General features: G+C 48.8%; 1 protein-coding gene across 5 annotated transcripts in view; it reads left to right on the plus strand.

The window, feature by feature from the left end:
* The window catches only part of SRGAP3 (SLIT-ROBO Rho GTPase activating protein 3), a 246,334-nt gene that overhangs the window by 172,139 nt on the left and 53,213 nt on the right, over positions 1-20,982 (plus strand). For all 5 annotated transcript variants that reach the window (XR_814364.4, XM_005222441.5, XM_005222437.5 and 2 more), the window contains exons 5-10: positions 4,045-4,230; positions 8,418-8,546; positions 10,298-10,519; positions 12,028-12,129; positions 14,751-14,948; positions 19,408-19,492. Coding sequence is in view for 4 of the 5 variants with exons in the window: in XM_005222441.5 (XP_005222498.1) it covers positions 4,045-4,230; positions 8,418-8,546; positions 10,298-10,519; positions 12,028-12,129; positions 14,751-14,948; positions 19,408-19,492 (922 nt within the window). In the remaining variant the exon portion in view is untranslated. The remainder of the gene's footprint in view (positions 1-4,044; positions 4,231-8,417; positions 8,547-10,297; positions 10,520-12,027; positions 12,130-14,750; positions 14,949-19,407; positions 19,493-20,982) is intronic.

A 20,982-nucleotide genomic window follows, 5' to 3' on the forward strand; every position in this document is an offset into this window, starting at 1 on the left:
ATAATATATCAAGGTTTCTGGAGCGTCTCTGAGAACCTATGAAACTGATTTGGGGCCAAGAACAGTGGTCTCCACTTACATATCCCTGCCTAGTACTTCTCAACCTGTGCTAGACTTCTTCTGAAAGGCTGTCCCTGATAGGATCTCGAGGGCTGGAAAGTGAACTCCCATCTGGCAGTAAGCTTCTGGGTGTCTCTGAGGCCCTTCCAGAGATCCCAGGTTGAAGACTGTGTCCCAGTGACTTGACTGAACTCCTGCATCCTCCTCTGCTCCCTTCCCCATCCCCACACTGCTGGCAGCCTGCCACTCTGCAGTCACAGCTTCCCCAGGTCTCTGCAAGCCCCCCCTGGTCTTTGCCAGGCAGCACAGAGAGGTCAAGCCTCTGCCACACAGCCACCCGGCAAGTGGTAGGAGGGTCAAGTCTCAGAAGCAGGTCTCCTGAGTCTCCATGGTGCAGAGCACCCTTTCATCCCTATGTTGTGGTTTCCTCGTTGGTAAAGCAGGCAGAATATAGTCTACCTCATAGGGGTTGTGTGAAAAATAAGCGAATCAATGTCTGTGAGGTGCTTAGAAGTAGGCCTGGCATGTAGTAAGTGTTCAGTAAATGTTAGCTGCTATTATTATTATTCTGCTGCCTCCCAGGATTAATTGAAATGCTCCTTATGGATAATAAAAAGAGAGGTTTGCAAAGTCTGAAGTAATAGGTAAATTTAAATATTATTCAGCACCTCCTGGACTGGCAATATTAAGCAGACTGTTCTGGACCATTGAGCTAAGGGCCTTTCATGCCAAAGCCCCTGTTTCAGGTAATTAAATAAAGGAAGCATCTAGAGGGTTCTGGGCATAAATAGACTCACTTCAGAGAGGTCCCCAGGTGAGCTTTCTTGTAGCAGCTGTCTGACATAAGTGTCCCTGGGCAGTCCAGTTCACCATGATTCTTGGGATCAGGAATTACCAATTGAATCACGTAGAGTTTGACCCCAGGGTCACTGGGCTGTGTTCTCCAATCATGGGGCTTTTGGAATGCAGTTCAGAGACTACTCTGGGAATCTGGCTTGATGGAGGGCAGGAAGAGTACTCTGTGATTCAAGAGGAGTAGAAAAGTAGCCAAAGGAAAATGTGGGAGGCTGAGAAAGCCCAGCTGGGATGCTGACCTTGATCACTTGGATGAATGGATGCGTGAATGATTGGATGGGAAGCTCTAGGTGCAAATTGAAGTGCTGTCTCTTCCTCTGAACTACCCAACACACACGATAAATCAGTGCTTGAGATAAGCAGACCTCAGCAGCTGAAATGGGGGGAAAAATGGATTTTGCAGGAATCCTTGAACCCAGAAAGGAAATGGAGTTCAGAAACGAACAGCACCAGCAGCACGGGGCAGGAATGCAGACGCCAGTGGTGTCTGTGAAGGTGGAGGGGTCAAGGAAAGGTTCGAGAATAGGGGCCCAGAGACAGCCTTCAGCAGGCTTCCCAGATCTGAGTCACATTCCATTCCAGGAGCCACGGCTTAAAGATTGTTGGAAATAGGCAACTACGTTGGTCATCCATAAACCTGCAGTCATTGCCTTTGGCCACTAGATGTCGAAAACACTTTGATCCAGCACATTTTCTGGCCCATTGAGTTGTTTAGAAGTAAGCTTAGAGAAGTTGGAGGGGATGAAGGAAGAGATGAAACCAGCAAGAAGGGCCTCTTTAGAAGCTTTAGAGCAACTCCAAAAAAAAAAAAAAGGGCCGGATGCAGAGAAGTCTTCTCATCAAGTTCCACAAAGACAAGTTGACTGGAAGTTTTCATTTATTTTGAAATTTGGAGAGGTTTTCAGGATGAAAGGAGGGAGAAATGTGGTGTAGAATAAATTTTTTTTCCCCACATTAGCTAATGGTTTCTAGAGTTTGTATTTTCCTGAAGTCAAATAAGTAAGTTCAAGATTTTCAAACCCTCAGCCCAAATCAGACATGTAGATGGTGGTGGCAATGGTAGCAGCTTATGCTTACGTGGCTTTTACTGTGTAGTTGGTATTGATTTCAGTATCTTAAAAAATTAACTTATTTAGTCTCACCACAAACCTATGAGATAGGTGCTATTATTATCCCCATTTTATAGATGAGGGAACAGAGGTCAGAGAGGTTTTGTGACTTGCCCAAGATCACACAACTGGTAAGTGGCAGCAACAGGATTCAGCCCAGATATTTAGGCCAGAGTCCACATTCTTACCTAACCTGCTCTACAATAGGTGTTGACCCTGCTGACTCATGATGTATGACAAACTTCCTTAACAACAGATCCATGCTGTGATTTCATGGTAAGAATCACAGAATCTTATTAGAATCTCATTCTAATAATCTAACTTCACAGGACTTTGACGTGAAGGAGATAATAACGTTGGCCAGTAATTCAATTGGAGTTCTTTGACTTAAAGGGCCTGGTTAGGTAGAAGCATGTCCCATCCCCGGGGGATCACCTCTGCTCCATTAGCTACTGTTAATTGTCCAAACAGCAGGAGAAAAGGACCAACAAGGCTCAGGAGCCATGAATTCCAGAAATTTCTTGTGTTCTTTAGCATAGAAAGACGATCATGAACTTGATATTGCAAAGGGAAAGTATAGACCTAGTTGGGGACTGGGAGATAGAATACTGTTGGTATAGGACTGGCCTCGCTTGCTCTAAAGCTGCTCCAAATACATCTGCTGAGCAAATGGTAATGAATGAAGGAGACAGTATGATATGATAGTATTAAAAGTCTGAGACCAAATTTTTACTGTGGTTACGTATGTCATATATATTTACTCTATGACCCTCTATTCCACTCCTATTTACTTAGGAGTAACTAAAACATCCATCAACAGAAAGAATTGTATGTGAACATTCTCAGCAGTGTTGTTCATAATAGCCAGAAACTATACACAATCCAAATAACGATCAATGTGTGAACAGATCAACAAATTGCAGTATAGCCATACAAGGGAATACTAATCAGCAATAAAAAAAGAATTGCTGATACATGCAGAAACATGGGAGAATCTCGAAAAAATTATGCTGAGTGAACAAGGGTAGGTGTAAAAGAGTTTATACTCTATGGGTCCATATATATGAAGTTCTAGAAGACACAAAACCAATCTGCAGTGTCAGAAAGCAAATCAGTGACTGCAGGGGGCTGGGGTAAGTGGTGGGGATGGATCAGAAAGGGGCACGAGGGATCTTGTTGGTGTGATGGGAGTGTTCGGTATCTTGATTCTTAAGACGATCACAAGGATGTAAAGTCTGGAAACCATACTGATAATACTGTATGATCTTGGATACACCACTTTGTTTTTCTGCACCTTGGTTTTCCTGTTCGTAAAACTTGGTGGTTGGAGTAGATGATGTGTAGAATTTCTTCTGACTCAAAAATTCCTTTGTTATAGCAATATCTAATTCTTAATATGGAATTAGGGTAGCACTGTGCAATTTGCTTTAAAGGAATTAATTTTATAGTAGCTAAGGATGAATTTATTTCTGAGAACATAGAATATCTATTAGGTTACCAATAATATTCCTTTTGGGAACAGAGTCATTTGCAGGCCAAATTTACTTAAGGAAACAGCTGAGAAAATGATTTGTGTGTAAGTAAGAAGGATGATCCCATGGAAATCCCACGAGCATCTAAGGAGAGCCTTTTCCAACGACACTGGGAAAGCGATGGGAGAGGGAGGCAAGCCACACAGCTGGCAGGGCTGGGTGGGCGGGGGCCAGCTGAGGAAGGCCACGTTCATTACATCACTTCCCAGAGCCCCCAGAAGCTCAGAAGCTGCAGTGGCCCTTTTAATTTCCTCTTTACTGGTTCATTCCTGGCACTCAGCAAGGCCTTAATGATGATAGTCGTCATCTCCAGTCCTCAGACAGCTTGTATAAAAATGAAGAGCCTAGGGGTTTCAGAGCATGTCATGGGAAGAGGGCAGGGGCAGAGCTGACCAGAGCACCAAAGTTGGAAGGGAGTTGGCAGCACTAAGGGCCACCCGTGCTGGGCTGTAACAGCCTTTTGATTGCCTGTGCTCATGTGTCCCCAGGTCATGAAAACCTACCACATGTACCATGCAGAGAGCATCAGTGCGGAAAGCAAGCTGAAGGAGGCCGAGAAGCAGGAGGAGAAGCAGTTCAACAAGTCAGGAGACCTCAGCATGAACCTGCTCCGGCATGAGGACCGGCCCCAGCGCCGCAGCTCTGTGAAGAAGATCGAGAAGATGAAGGAGAAGGCGAGCAGAGGCCCTGGGGATTGGGACGAGGCAGGAAGGGGAGGGTCAGGCTCCCTCCAGCCTGGGCCTCCCGCTCTGCACCCCGAGTGTCTGGGGGTGGATTAATGCTGTCGGCAGCTGCTCCCCTCAGGGGGCAGTGCTGTGGTGGAGGCAGGGTTGGCCATGCCTCTGCTAGCACTTGTTAGGCCTCTGGCCAAGGTCAGCAGAAGGAGAGATGCTCAGCTGGCTGGAGAGCTGAACTGTGATGAGACTCTCGTGCAGGGAGCATCTTCTGGCAAGAATCACCAGGCATTAGTGTGGGTGGAGCCTACCCTGGAGGTCGATTTAGTGGCTGGGGGTGCTGACTGGGCCTTAATGTGTCCCAACAAGAGGCGATAGCACTGGGGTACCAACCAACACCTGGGAACCAGCTAAAGAACCATTCTGAAGAAATTGCCACTGCCAGGCCAAAGCCGGGCCATACAGAATCCTTGTGTATTGATGCTGGAGAAGTGCTTTTGTGTGACATGGTGAAAGTGCTAGTTTTGGAGTCAGACAGGCTGATTTTTGCAGATGCCACATTTATAACAACCCTCTGAACTTCAGTTTTAAAATTTGACAGTGATTATGAACAAATCTCCTTTCTCATATGAACTGTCATCAATTGGTAGTGGCTACCCAGAGCCCTGGGCTTCCCAGGTGGCGCTAGTGGTAAAGAACCTGCCTCCAGTGCAGGAGACTAAGAAATACTGGTTCAATTCCTGGGTCAGGAAGATCCCCTGGAGGAGGGCATGGCAACCCACTCCAGTACTCTTGCTTGGAGAATCCCATGGACAGAGGAGCCTGGTGGGCCATGGTCTGTAGTGTCACAAAGAGTCAGACCAAATGTAGTGACTTGGTACGCACACTTGCACCCAGAGCCTTATGTTGAGGATTATGAGCCCCCTCAAGGCTTTAGTTAAAGATAGTACGGTGATCAATTAATGAGGTCTGCCATGGCCAGGGAATTTAAAGGGGCAGTGTGCATCCTGCCGTTTTTCATCCTAGATTAGGTTACTTCTTAGGTTCCTTTCTTCTTAAAGGGCTATGATTTTCTTGCTGAATTCTCTGCATTCATTCATTCCATATAATCAGCAAACATTTCTGAGCTTTTTCTATTTGCCAAACATTGCATCAGATGTTTATTTAGGCTTCTATTAGACTAATTCTATGAGACTAATTCTGTGAGACTGACGATTATATGATCCTACAGCTCTCATTATAGGAGATTGAGTGGGAATAAAATCCAACAGGACCTGGGTAAGCTGGAAAAGTAACCAGAGGCAAATGAAATATCAGAGTCATTTCCAAAGCCAAAGAAAAACATGCTTCACGATAAACAGGCAGCGACCCCATTAAGAGATGGGCAAAGGATTTGAATAGGCATTTCTCTAAACAACATATGTAAGTGGCCAATAAGTACATGAAAAGATGCTCAGCATCATTAGTTACTAAGGAAATCCAAGTCGAAAGCACAGCCCCTCCATGGTGGCTGAAATATAAAAGTCAGATAACCACAAGTGTTGGTGAGGATGTAGAGAAACTGGAACCATCATACATTGCTGGAGGGAATGTAAACTGGTGCAGCCACTTTGGAAAATAGTCTGAAAGTTCCTCAAAATGTTAAACATAGAGTAACCATATAACTCAGCAATTCCACTCCTGGAACTTGATAGCAGTTTCATGCATAATAGCCAAAGACTAGAAACAATCAACTGATGAATAAAATATGGTAAATCCCTATAATGGAATCTTCAGCCATGAAAAGGAATGAATACAGATACAGCATGGATGAACCTTGAAAACAAGTGTGCTAAGTGAAAGAAACCAGTTACAAAAGACCACATATTATATGATTCTGTTTATTTGAAATGTCCAGAATAGACAAATGTATATAGATAGAAAGCAGATTATTGGTTGTCAGGAGTTGGGGCAGAAAAGAATGGAGAGTGACTGCTAATGTACAGGGTTTCCTTTGGGGTGATGAAAATACTCTAAATTTAGATAGTGGTGCTGGCTGTATTGATACAATATTTTGGGAATATACTTTGATATAATATGTCCGAGACTACACTAGAAATAGACTTTCAAAAGTAAGATAACCAGGCAGGGAATTACAGAGCTACAATATAAGGGGATCTATAGAAGGGTAGGGACAGCATTGGTTAGAGAGGTCTGGAAACTTAAGTTTGAGTTCAGGATTGTATGCTAATCAGTCATTTGGCTCTTGGACAACCTACTTCTCTTCAATGTTTATTTCCTCACCTATAAAATGGATGAATTAAACTAGGATATCTTCAATATCCTTTCCAGGTATAAACTTTTGTGAGTCCATGAAGGGCTGAAAATGGTCTCAGGGTCATAGAGGTCTCAACCCCCTGGAAATGGGCCAAGAATATCAAAACTCTCTGTGGAGGGTGGGTGTGTGGCTAGTTCAGGGTGTGACTGCCAGAAGTTTGTTGCTAGAAATTCCCAGAATAAGTGGACCCCGAATAAAGGTCAGAAGAGATGTCTGAGGAGAATTAAAAGGCTGACAATGGAGTGTCTCCGCTAAACAGGAGAACATGATCTGCAGGAAGGTTGAGAGTGCCTTGGTGGGAAGTAGCCTTGTTTCTTAAAGGAGGCTGTCTTCCTCCTCGGCAGTGGGACTCATCTGTCTGAAGGGGGCAAAGAGACAGCTCTCCAACCCATGGACTCATTCCTGCTTCCTGCCCAGGATGGCCCAGGACAGAAGCAGCTTCCCAGGGAGGCGGTGCAGCTCAGACTGGGTCAAGACTGCACCTCTGGCTGCCACACCCCATCTCACCCCACCACTCATATCCAGTGCCAATCACTTCATGCTGCCCGTACGCAGCGACTGTTCTGGGTGCTGTAGGCGCAGCCATGAACAGGGACCATTAAGCCCCCGACCTCACAGGGGACACTGAAAATCAGCAAGTTAGCAAAGAGGTAAAAAATGTAATTTAGGGTGGTGAAAAGTACTCGTGAAAAAACCAAGCGACCAAAATGTCCTTCAGTAGTTGAGTGGCTAAGTAACTGTGGGACATCCAGACAGTGGAGTGTTATTCAGCACTAAAAAGAAATGAGCTATCAAGTCATGAAAAGACATAGAGGAACCTTAAATGCATGTGACAGAAACCAATCTGAAAATGCTACATATTTCCAACTATATGACATTCTAACAAAGGCAGAACTATGGAGACATTAAAAAAAAAAAAAAATCAGTGGTTACAACCATTACTTGGGACAGCGGGATGAACGGGTGGAGCAGAGAGGATTTTTCCGGCTGGGAAACTGCTCTGATACTATAAGGATGGAAACATGTCACTATACATTTGTTTAAATCCACAGAATATACACCAAGACTGAACCCTTGGGTAAACTGTAGACTCTGGGTGATAGCAATGTGTCAGTATAGGTCCACCAATTGTAACAAATGTACCACCTGGTAGGGGGTGCTGAGGGTTGGGGGGCAGTGTGTGGGGGCCAGGAGGCATGCCCAGAGTCTTTTTACCTTCCTTTCAGTTTTGCTATGAAGCTAAAACTGCTCTAAAAAAAGTCTTTTAAAAATTAAATAAAACTAATCATTAAAAATTGAATAAAGATTAAATAAATGGGAAAAACAGGGCAGAATAGAGCATGGGAAGGGGCAGGCAAGATGCCAGGGACACTGATGCATGTGACCGTGGCTAAGGACCTTAATAGCGTTAAGAAGCAGACCATGCAGGGACCTGGAAGCGTGGCCTGCCACGCGGAGGGAAGCAGTCTGAGTCTAGAGGCAGGAGTGAACTGGCCTCTAAAGGCTGGACAGAGGAGGGCCTCATAAAGGATGGGAACATGGAAGAGGAGCCAGGTCAGGAGGGCTTCACAGGCCATCATCGGGGTTTGAGCAGCCTCTGGGGGATGTTGAGTAGGGGTGTGAGTTACACCCCGCGCTGGCAAACCCAGGAAAAGCCTGCAGCTTACCCAGCAGTGCTGTTGTCAGCTGCACACATGTGGTGTAAGGTGGAGCTCTTTGAGTACAGGGTATGGATCTTACTCACCCAGCACGTGGAGTAAGGCATTCCAGGGCCATATGAGGGGCTGATTGCAGATACTGGCCATGTAGAAAATCCCAAATCCCTCCCATCAGTGGCTTTGCTCTCACATCCATTTTTTCCTTCCTCCAGAGGCAGGCAAAGTATTCTGAGAACAAGCTGAAGTGCACCAAGGCCCGGAACGACTACTTGCTGAATCTGGCGGCCACCAACGCGGCTATAAGCAAATACTACATCCACGACGTCTCCGACCTCATCGACGTGAGCTCCTGGGGGGTCTACGTGGATGACCTGCCTGGCGAGAGTCATCAGCTGCGGGAGGGCTGGCCCTTGTTCTTTGCTGACATGTGGGGTGGATGGTGGCCCCAGGAGCCCTGATGGAGGAGACAGGCAGGGAGCGTTTGAGAGAGGAGTATTGCCCCATAGCTTCTACCTCCCCAGGTGGGAGTGGGCCTCTGGCAGCCCTTGCACATTTGGGTTGGGAAATTGTAGTTCAGCGTGCACTTTCCAGGCACCTTCCTCTACACCAGGCCCTTTACTGGTTTTGGGGATTGAAGGGTAATTGTACACAGTTCATGCCCTGGGGACTTCCCACGACTGTAAAGATGGTTATATGTTCAGCACCCCTGGGGTCCAGTCCTCCAGACATAGGGAAGAAAATAATGAATGAGACAGGATTACGCAGATCAGCTTTACTTGGGAGGAATCAGGCAGTTGAAGTAAAAGGAAAATGGAACACTGGCTCCTGAGCGCCAGCTGTGCAGAACGCACCGGCAGGACAACCAGATTTGGGCGGGAATGCTGTGAGCACCAGATTTGGGGCAGCTCCTGTGTCAGCTGTGATGGAGCTGGAGTTGCTTGGTGTGTCTTCATGAAGACAGGTATCCGGCCCAGAAGGTGCTTGGTCAGGCTCTGTGAGGGCATCCTTTTCCTCTGGCTCTGGTGCACCCCATCAGGAAGTCACAGGGTTACTGCTCTTCCTTCAGCTGCAAAGGGACACATTAGTGTCATTATCACCACCTTCGAGAGAGGGAGCTGCCTGGCCCTACCCTCAAGTGCCCACCATTCCTGCTTCCAAGGCCGGAACCCTCCTTTTTCCTCCCTTTCAGCTTTCTTTTTCACACAGCCCTTTCATTTGTTTATTTGCCAAGTTTTTACTGAGTACCTACTAGCTCTAGGTCTTGAGGTACAACAGGGGACAAGAGCCAGTGGGTTTGTCCTTGTGAATCTCAACTTGCATCACCCTGCTTCTTTAAAGGCAAATGTAATGCCAAGTGGCCAGAGAAGGCAATGGCACCCCACTCCAGTACTCTTGCCTGGAAAATCCCATGGATGGAGGAGCCTGGTGGCTTCAGTCCATGGGGTCGCGAAGAGTCTGACACGACTGAGCGACTTCACTTTCACTTTTCACTTTCATGCACTGGAGAAGGAAATGGCAACCCACTCCAATGTTCTTGCCTGGAGAATCCCAGGGACAGGGGAGCTTGCTGGGCTGCCATCTATGGGGTCAACACAGAGTTGGACACGACTGAAGCGACTTAGCCACAGCAGCAGCAGCAATGCCAAGTGGCAGGTGTTAAACACTGAGGGAAGTAGAGGGAGATGTGGACCCCTGATATGGGACACCTGGTGTAAACTCTGAGTGGGGAGAACATCAAGGAAGGCTTCCTAGAAGAAATGACCTCTAAACTGGAACCCAAAGGAAGAATATTTAGACAGGAAGAAAAAGGAAGAGGCTTCCAGGCAGATAGTATGAGTGTGTGAAGGCATGGAGATTAGAAAGAACTCGGTGAGTGTGGGGAGCTGAGAAAAGCACTGTCATTGCCCAGATTATAATCCCACTGCTCCCTCCGAGGGCTTTGGCATGACTTGTGTGGTAAGATTCCGAAGTGCACGAGGGCTTCCGGCATGGAAGGGTTGACTGTGGAGCAGGAGGTAACCTAAGTCACCGTGACGTCCCCTCTCCACATCACCACCCTCACCTGCACATTCTGTATGTGCTTCTTTCCAAGTGCTGTGACTTGGGCTTTCACGCCAGCCTGGCCCGCACCTTCCGGACCTACCTCTCAGCCGAGTACAACCTGGAGACCTCTCGCCACGAGGGGCTGGACGTCATTGAGAATGCCGTGGACAACCTAGATTCCCGAAGCGACAAGCACACGGTCATGGACATGTGTAACCAGGTCTTCTGTCCCCCGCTCAAGTTCGAGTTTCAGCCCCACATGGGGGACGAGGTAGGCTTCTCCCAGGAGCCCCTGCTTGATGCTGCTTCCGTCCCTCTGCCGTGAGCTCCCAGAGTACTGGGGGGAGGAGAATGTCAGGTCAGAGGCCTGCAGTCAAGTTCTTGGCACGTGGGCTTCACCAGTGGAGGAGTTTACCACTAATCCCCTAATTTTGGTGGCTCAAGTCTCCTTCCTGCGAAATTGCAGAACCTTAGCTTCCCATAAAATCCCTCACAGTTGTGTCTAGAAGACCTCAAGGGAGCCCCACACCTACACTTAGACCATCATCTCGCGTTCTCCCCTCAGATGGTCCCGGATCACCCAAGGTGGGGCCTCAGCAGAGCCTCGCTGGCCTGGGCTCCAGTACCCTGAGCCCTCAGCACACCAGCCAGCTGAGTTCCCTTCAGGGCTTGTGCTGCTCACATCCTCATGTTCTGGGGAAAAAAAACAAAATGGGAAAAGGCACTCGTCACTAGCCTCAGAGCAACACACTAGTTACCCAAATTTCACAAAACTTCTTATGAAAATCTCTCCTTGAGCTTTTCCATGTCATTCCTCCCTCTCTCCAGGGCTCAGGCCCTGGCCCCTGGAACAACGGAGGACAGCCACAGTGTGGTTTCTGGCTCCCCGTCTCTACTTCCAGGGGTAGGTGCCCAGAACTTTCTCCTAGTGGCCCCATTCCCTTCACCTAAGATATGCCACCCAGGCACGTGAGAGAGGGACCCAGCCAGCTTCTGGATCCAGGGGGGAGCTCTGCTGGGCTGTCACTGCACCTGCGTAGCAGGGAGCGCCCCGGAGGCACCTTTGAAGGTGCCTTTAGCTGGGCCCTCCCGCAGCCCTACTGACTTCCTTCGTTTGCAAGAGATGCCTTCTGCCGGGCTTCCCCACAGCTCCGGCACCATCCCAGCCCCTCGTGTCCAGCCCTTTGACTCATCGTCTGGTGACTGAAGTTGGGTTAAAAAACAGAGACCTGCTGTCTCTTATGAGCTCAGCCAGGTGACACCAGGCATCCCAGCCCACGGTAGTCAGAGCCTTGGCTGGACTGGGGGTAGAAGAACTGTATCTCTCTCTCATTTTCCTCTCTTCCCCGCTCCTGTCTCAGTCAGCCCATGTGGGGAGAAGGGCAGTGAGAGGGTCGCTGCTGCACAGCTGCCTGTCTGGAGCACCTTCCTGCTGGGCCCATTTCACTGTTTCCCATCCTTCCTTCTTTTCGTTGGCTACTCTTAGGCACAGCTTCCTGCCTGGAAATTAGCCAGTTAGTCTCACTTAATGGCATCATGTCAGTAGTGAGCCATCATGTGCTGCACAATCATAGACCAAGAGTTGTAAGAGGGTAGCCCCGGCTCTTGGCTGGCTCTGCTGTTGCCCAGTACAAGCTGTGTGATCTTGGGCAGGTCGCTTAACCTTTCCAGGCCTGTTTCTGCAGCTGTTGATGGGGACGTTAGTGACGGCCCGGCCCCAGTTCTGCAGAGGGGCCGAGGGCCTGGGGCAACCACAGGCGGTGGCTGTCGTTTCTGTAGGTGTGCCAGGTCAGCGCCCAGCAGCCTGTCCAGACGGAACTGCTCATGCGGTACCACCAGCTGCAGTCCAGACTGGCCACTCTCAAGATTGAGAACGAGGAGGTGAGTGAGCCCACTGCCCCATGAGGGATTTCATTACAAAGGCCTGGCTGCTCAGGGGGTGTCCACTCTTGACTTGGAAGATGTGAGAAGTCAGGGTTCATCTGTAAGATGCACAACCATTGAAACCATACCCACCAAGAATCTTTAATGGCATGAGGAATGTTTGTGCATGTATGCTCAGTCACGTCCAACTCTTTTGTGACCCCCTGGACTGTAGCTCCCCAGGCGCCTCTGTCCATGGGATTTCCCAGGCAAGAATACTGGAGTGGGTTGCCATTTCCTTCTCCAGAGGATCTTCCTGACCCAGGGATCCAACCCCTGTCTCTTGCGTCTCCTGTATTGGCAGGCAAATTCTTTACCACTGAGCCACCTGGGAAGCCCAGGAAATGCTTACAAGATGTTAAAGGAAAGCAAAGAGGAAGTAGTACTCTGTGTTCAGTACTATTCTAACCAGGGTATACTAAAGTATGTGTACATATTTCTGAGTGTATTCACAGGAGTAGGAAGAAGACTGGAAGGAAATACTTTGAAATGCTGGTAGTGGTTTTGTCTGGGTTACAGGAATATAGGTGATATCTGTTTTCTTCTTTGTGCTTTTCTCTCTTTTCTGCAACGAGTTTATGTTATTTTTATCATCAGAAATAAGAGTAGGTATTTTGAATCACACAGTGAAAGAACCCAGGGCACACTAAACGTGTCACAGATTCTGAGCTCCGCGGAGCTTCTGTCTCACTGTGGCCAGCGCACCTCCCTGCAGCTGGTGGCGCGGGGCTCCCACCAGGTGGGCACAAGCGGAAGCACCAGCTGGGAGCTCTGTTCTGATGTGCACTGACGTGGCCACGTGGAGACCGCCTGTTCAGCCCTGATGCCCCCACGCAGGGAGGATGTCACCCAACTGGAGGACACCAGGCCATGGGGGTGTCACCAAAGATTGTGGGCAGGGCCGTCTGTGAGCAGTGCAGTCAGAGCTGAGACGGGGAGTCGTGGTCCCTGTCTTCAGGCCTCGAGGGGGCTGTCTTGTACAGAGAGGGCAGGTTGCTTTGTGTCTTGAAAGAGGATAGAACCAGGACAGATGTGAACCAGAGTGTAGCTCGGGATGAACAAATCAAGAAGTCCCTGTGGGGAGGTTACAGACAAACTATGAATTTGTTTCTCAAACCTGAGAAGAGAGAGGATATGGACAGAGTGTTTTCTTCCTTTCTTTATGCCCTATGTCTTCCCCCACAGCATCTTAAATTGTCTACATGGAACAGCATGTGCTGTATGTGTATAATAATGTTAATGGAATTCAGGTTGGAAGTCAGGACCACAGAAAGGAGGGTGGAGCACATGTTCCTCTGGGTAGGCTGTTCATGGCCGCGGAAATGCTTAATTTTGAGCCTGGACTTCTGTGAGGCTGTGTTGGAAAGAACTGAGTCACTCGGTTATTCATTCAACGAATCGTTGTTCAGCACGTGCTCGTGCTCATGCTGTCGCTTCAGTCATGCAGCCCCCTGGACTGCAGCCCGCCAGGCTCCCCTATCCATGGGACTCTCCAGGCAAAAATACTGGAGTGGGGTGCCATTTCCCCCTCCAGGAGATCTTCCCAACCCGGGGATTGAACTCATGCCTGCCTGCGTCTCCTGCTTTGCAGGTGGAGTCTTTACCCACTGAGCCACCTGGGAAGCCCTATTCAGCACATACTATCCTCTAAATGTTGTGTCCAGTGTTGAGTTAAGTGAGTGAACGCGACAGAGTAGAGTACTTTCTCTCATGGAGTTTATATTCTGGTGAGAAAAGGCAGGTGAGAAATTGAAACACAAAAGCAAGCAAACAGTAAATTGAGGACATAAAGTATCAGTCACTAAGTTAAGAATGCGGTTGTGGCCAGGAGGCGACTTTTATGCTGAAATCTGAGTGCCAAGAGAGACTCTGAGCGGCAATCACTGTGCAGGGAGTGTGGATGCAGGCTCTCCCAGGACTGTCTTTGAAACCACCGTCCATTCAAGTTCGGGTCCGCCCTTTAGGCACAGCTCACTGGGGAGTCGGGAGGCTGGGGCCTGTGTGTGAAGCCTCTGGGGATCCCGCTTGGTCCTGGGAGAGGAGTCAGGGGCGTGGAGGACCAAGCACACCGTATGTTTCGGGCTGTCTTCCTCGAGCTCTCTTTTCTCAGTCAGGCTTGTGTGGACTCAGTGGCCGACAGTATGAGAGTTTGTCCGCTGAGAATGGAGCTCCCTGTATCAGACTGTCTTCTCCCTGCTCGGGATGGAGAGAACAGGGAGCGCTTCCAGGGTTGTCCCTCCTCAGGGCCTTGCCCCCCAGGAGGAGCTTCTCTGGGGCTGTGTAACCACAGAGAGACACAGACCTCAAAACCTGAGTCCCTTGCTGGTCACAGTGTTCTCCAAGGTTCTCACTGGCAGAAGTAGGCCCATGACATGACTGAGCTTAGGCAACCTGGCTTCTCCCCCCAGCCAGTGCCAGCCTTATTTTCCACATCACCATTAACAGAAGTGAGCATCTTTGTCCAGCCCAACTCTGGGGGCTTTACATGAAGAAATAAAGGAATGATTGGGAAAGGACTTTGCGGTGTCAAAGACGTTCTGAGACTACAGGACTTCTGTTGACATGTGGTGTTTCTCTAGGTTAGAAAAACTCTGGATGCCACCATGCAGACCTTGCAGGACATGCTGACCGTGGAGGACTTTGACGTCTCTGACGCCTTCCAACACAGCCGGTCCACGGAGTCTGTGAAGTCGGCCGCCTCCGAGACCTACATGAGCAAGATCAACATCGCCAAGAGGAGAGCCAACCAGCAGGAGACAGAAATGTTCTATTTTACAGTAAGTGGCATCCTGACTGAGAACCTGCTGCAGCCCTGCTGGCTGTGACTTTTGGGGAGCAGCCCAAGATAGTGGCAGCCAGAGGAACCGCATGGGTCAGTTAGACCTACAGTTCCTCCAACATGCTCTTCAGAATAAGTTGTCTGCCTTGGCTTTGTGAAGGGCACAGTGAGCTAACTAGTGGGTAGCCTCAGCCTTGATCTTGTATTGACAGTTATTGCAACTTTCCTGTTCTAGAAACAACACAGAGAGGGTTGTGCTCAGTAGGGTGTGAGGAAAAGGGCTGACAGAGCCAGATGCACATCCCAAGGAACAACCCCCAAGTTAAGTGTATGGTTGTCATGTCAAGTTGTGTCAAATTTGGGCCTGGACTCTGCAAACAAGGCCCTGGGTGATCTTTTCAAATAGCTGGTGAGTTGCCAGCCCTTCATGTAAAATCCCAGATTACTTATATTCCATTTGGCCAGGGAGGAACAGGGATGAGAGGCATCGGGGCTTTGGTTCAACGGGTGTTTAGTGAATATGCAATGTTGGGTTGGAGAGGATCTTCCATCTGACACTGGATCCTATTCCACCCTATTCCTGCCCCAGAGTCATGCAGATTGTGCTTGAACAGCCCCAGATTAAAAGCTCCCTCCCTCCCCAAACAACTGTTTTGTTTGGCTTGTGGCTGGCTATGGACATTATAATGTTTTCCCGTATCTCTGTTATCTTCAAAAAGCTTCCTCACGAGGATTTCTGGTCATTGATCTTAATTCTGTTCTCTGGGGCAACCCAGAGAGAGGCTAATTCTACTTGACAGTCTGGCAAGGTTGCAAGGAGCTGAGCTTTTATTTCTCTAGGCCAAACACATCTACTTGTTTCAATCTGGCCTCTTAAGGTTTTGTTTGGAGTGGCTTCAGCATCGACTCTTTCCTGACCATGTTCTGTTTGTCAGTGCTTCTTCTAAAAAGAGACTCCCAGCAGTGAGCCTCTTCCCAGCACAGAACAGGGCTAAACTTTCCCCTCCCTCCACATTAGGGGCTATGCTTCTCGTTTCATGCATCCTAAGATTACATTCTATTGTTTTTCTTTAAAGCTAGTATCAGTTAAATCTCTATTCTCAGCATACCACCATTAAACTGTCCTCCTATGGGATGTGTAGGTGATGTCTTAGGTGGATCGCATGTTTATTACCAGTTTGATTTCCTCTTGATGGATTCAGCTCATGGCTCCACCTATCATGAGCCTTATCCAGTTGCTCATCACAGATGCTGTCTCTTCAGAACTTGTGTCTAGAGATTCAGTAAGTGTGGCTTCTGTACCTTAAAGTTTATTAGTTAGAACAAACAAACAAACAAGAAGTGAATTGCTATGCCAAGGCCAAGGCCAAAGACAGAGTTGTTCAAAACGTGCCATTAGGCTGATATTGATCCACTAATTAGCAGTTTTAGATTGTGTTCATTTAACCAGGGACAAACCCACCCAGTTTTAACATCCAACTCTATTTCTTGCTCATCAAATATCTGTTGAAAGCCAGTGGTTGATGCATACTCCATTTCCTTGATCAATTTTGTTGCTTTCAAGAAAGAAAGCAAAGTGAGACTTAGTGAATGAGTCCATGCCAATTTCGGGGGTTCACCACTCCCACTGGGGGCATACTGTGTTTGTAGAGAATTTATGGGTTACAAAGATAAGGGAGGAAAATGGATGGGCATTAAGTCACTTTGGCAGCAGAGTCAAAGATGAGAGTTCAGCCTGCTTGAAATGAAAAGACAGTATCCATTATGGAGGTCATGGATGTTGTACTTTGATTTGAATATTCAAGTTATCAACCTGATTGGCTAGTGCACCTCATGATTTGATGTTGTGACATTATTTAGGTATGTTTAAGGATGTAACTCTCCTTTTAAAGCAAACACCAATGTGAATCGATGGTATTTTTTTCTTCATGCGTGAAGCCTAGGTGAAGCATAGAAGCAATAAGTCAGGGACCCAGAGCCCCAGGCTGTAATTCACACTAACCAGGGAGCCACCCACCAAAGCACGAGTTACAAGTTTGGGATTAGAGCTCCACCTGCTTGGGGCACTGAGGCAGGATGAGAGATCACCTACTTACACCTCAGCTCTGGCTTTCATGCTGAATTCTTGAACACAGGATAAAATCAGAGGGCGATATTACTGGAAGCATCCAGAGAGAGCCTCTTGGTGAGTAACTATCAAACGGAAGTGTGTTTTTGAATTATGTAAGAAACTTCTTGAAAGCGCAAGTTCCCAGACTGCCACCCTCCCTGAGGTGGCGCCCTGGAAACGTGAGGACACTGGGCCTCTGTGGTGTCCTCCCAGGGTTAGACTCACAGGAGTCCAGAGCAGGGATCTGCCTGTGGGCACTCTCCCCAGCTGGTGCCTGAACCACACTGGGAGAAGCACCACGAGTCTCCTCATTTTACCCTGAGGAGGGCATGAGGTCCAGAAATGTTCAGAAATTTGATCAAGGTCACACACCGAGTGGCCACCACTCTAAGCGGTTTCTCCCTCTCATAGAATGACAACAGCGATGCTTCTGTCATTTATCGTCTGAGATTGCAGTGAGGACCAAATATAGCTGTTTGAAAACCATCCACAGATACAATGGGGATGACTAAACAACCACAAGACCAGGCCCTAGGAGCTAAGAAAGACCAAGGCCAAGAATAAAGAATGCCCAACCTCCAGAAACCCGCCGGGGATGGGGGGTGCAGGGTTCACCGAGCTCAGTCTTCTCTGGGCGCATGTGGGCCTTCACCCCACACCTGTATTCTGCGGGCAGAGTGATGCTCCATATGTCCTGAGCTGCCGAGCCTCACCTCTCTGCTCCTCTGTGTTCCATCTGAGCCTCCTGGCTGAGGCATAGAATGGCTTTTTGGTGAGAAACTAGCTGGCAGATTTGGGGCGATCACATCCATCCCTGTGCCTTCCCCCTCAGGGCCTTGGTAATTGCATTCCCCTCTGCTGAGACCCCCTCCCCCTGTGTGCACCCACGTGGCCCCTTCCTCGCCTCCTTCAGGCCGGGGCTGAAGTGGCAGCTTTGCCGTGAGGTCTGCTCCCACTCCCAGATCCCATCCCTGCCTTGTTTCCATCCCTAGCGTTCACCTCCATTGACCTATTGTATATTTTACTTACACTTTTGTTAGCTCATTGTCTTGGTCCTACTCTGCTATGTCAGTGCCGCCAGGTCAGGGGTTCAGCTGAATTTCTCGGCACCTGCTACAGGCAGCTGAATTTCTCAGGCACAGCTGTAAGCACCAGGGATCCAGAAGGGAACTGGTATGGACCACGCCTATGGTGCCTCATGGCTCAACAGAGAGGGCTCCCAGCCTGTGATTGGGCGACACGGGGCGAGGGGGGCCAAGGGAAGCTGGTACCTGTGTGGAGGTGTGGCTGAGGCCGTGCTGAACTGGGGGCAGGTAAATGTGTTTCTGTTCTGGGTGCCTTGTTCCCTGGACTGCACCCGAGTGCACTGTGTTTGGCCAGGCCCCTGAACCGGAGGCAGCCTGGATCCCAGGAACTTTGGGCAAATCACTTCTTGTGTGAGCCTCACCTTTCTCATCTGTAAAAAGAAGAAAATCATATCCCCCACAATGGCACCCCGCTCCAGTACTCTTGCCTGGATCCCAGGAAATTTGGGCAAATCACTTCTTGTGTGAGCCTCACCTTTCTCATCTGTAAAAAGAAGAAAATCATATCCCCCACAATGGCACCCCACTCCAGTACTCTTGCCTGGAAAATCGCATGGATGGAGGAGCCTGGTGGGCTGCAGTCCATGGGGTCACTGAGAGTCGGACATGACTGAGCGACTTCACTTTCACTTTTCCCTTTCATGCATTGGAGAAGGAAATGGGAAACCACTCCAGTGTTCTTGCCTGGAGAATCCCAGGGACGGGGGAACCTGACAGGCTACCGTCTGTGGGGTCACACAGAGTCGGACACGACTGAAGTGACTTAGCAGCAGCAGCAGCAAGTGCAGTTTGGGTTATTTTAATTGGAACGTCTCCAGAGGCCTGCAGTGCCCTTCCTCCTTCAGTTCTCAGCCAGATGAAAGAAGACGTGTTCTGAGGCTCCTCTCTGACAGATCCAATAACACGCTCTTGCCTCGGCTACATGCCCTTGGCCCAGAAGCACAGAGGAACTTTGATCGCTAAAAAAGCCCTCTGCCCCAGCTCCTGCCATCCTCACGTGACAAAAGCCCCTTTTACTTTGCCCATCCCCTACCTCCACCACCTCTCTTTGTGTTCTGAAACTGACCTGAAATATTTCATAGGACTGGGCAGCCACGCTTGACAGAGGTGGGGACCTGATGGAACTGATGCGGAGACCCCTCCCTGCTTCACCCATGCCTGGGGCCTTGAGGGTGGCTTCCCACCCCGAGGTCTGTTACAGAGGCAGAGATGCCAGGACTTGGCCCTGCAATCTATAATGTCCTTGTGCCTGTGTCTTACAGAAATTTAAAGAGTATGTGAACGGCAGTAACCTCATCACTAAGCTGCAAGCCAAGCACGACTTACTCAAGCAGACTCTGGGCGAAGGTGAGTTGAGCAGCAGAGGCGGGCACTGGAGGGTCCTCCCCACTGGGTCTCGTGTGGCCCCTTGAGCTGTTACAGATGGAGATCCCAGGCACTTGGTAGAATGAGGCCTGGGACTGGGGCCACCTACTGGGACAAGCCAGCTGGGGAAACAGTCTGGTACAGATGCTGTAGTGGGGTCTAGTTTGGCTGCCGAAACTATGGGGCAAACACAAGTCTGAGTTTAACTTGTGGGGAAGAGTCCCAGAAAAAGTGATAATGGGTCCCCAGTAGGTAAAGGGTGGGATCCAGGGCACAGGGCTCTGCACGGATGCTTTTTTAGCAGATTCTGTTTGCCAGGAATACTATTGGAATGCCTGGCCAGGATTCTAGGTCCAAGGAGAATTCACGTATGTAAGGCAGAGTTTGGTCCTTGAGGGACCTGGGGACTAGACTTACAACTCCCGAAAAGCTTCCAACGATGGTTGGAATAAAATCCCATCTGCTTCCGTGGCACATGAAACCTGAAATCATTTGACCCCCACGTGCTACCCTAACCTCATCTACTTCTCCTCCACTCCCCTACTGTACTCCAGCTGCACTGAGCTCCCTCCTGCATTTCAGAGCTCATCTAACTTATTCCTGCCTCAGGGCCTTTGCATCTGCTATTCCTGCTGCCTGAAATGCCCCTACCCTGTATCTTTGTGTGGATGGCTCCTTATCCTTCAGCTGTCAGCACAGATATCACTTCCTCAGTGAGACTCTGCTGTCCCAGCCTCAGGGGATCACCACCTCTGTCCCAACACTCTCTCTGTTTGATTTTCTTCATCTTGGTTGTCATCATGTGAATTCAACCTCTTTTTCATCCGTTCACCTGCTTGTCATTGATCACACCTCCACACCCAATAGCATTATATCTTCAACCAGAGTAGGAACTCCCTTGCTTGTTTTGCTCCCTGCTTTATCTGTAGTGCCTAGGACAGTGCCTAGCTCATAGTAGGCACTTAATTAATAGTCACTGAATGAATGCTGAGCGATCACCAGAACATGAACTAGAAACCATCCAAGATCAAGGATGTTTCAACTGACAAAAAAGGCACACCCTAAGAATTGAAAATTATATTTTATTCGGTGGAAAAAACTGAGGCCTTAAGCCCAGGATGCAGTATCTTAGATAACTCTGAGAGACTGTTCCGTAGAGGCAAAGTGAGGAACCAGGACATTTAGGAATTTTTGCAACAAAGACGAGGTAGTCAGAACACCAAAGGACTGGTGTTAATCGAAGAAAACCTGACATCTCAAGTTAAGGAATTTGGGCTCTTCTATGTATGAGAAGGTGCAAGAGTCTGGGCTCACTAAAATCATTCCTTTGATATGTACCTCAGCTCTCTGGGGCCAGCATCCTGTGTTTTCTCATCCTGGTTTCCTCAGGGTGCACCATTGCAGGGAGCCAGGGCTGGTGGCTGCAGTGTCTGATGATTCAGTGGTGGACATAGTGTTTCCATCCTGATTCC

This window comes from Bos taurus, chromosome 22, assembly GCF_002263795.3.
Source record: "Bos taurus isolate L1 Dominette 01449 registration number 42190680 breed Hereford chromosome 22, ARS-UCD2.0, whole genome shotgun sequence".
Classification (NCBI taxonomy): Eukaryota; Metazoa; Chordata; class Mammalia; order Artiodactyla; family Bovidae; genus Bos; species Bos taurus.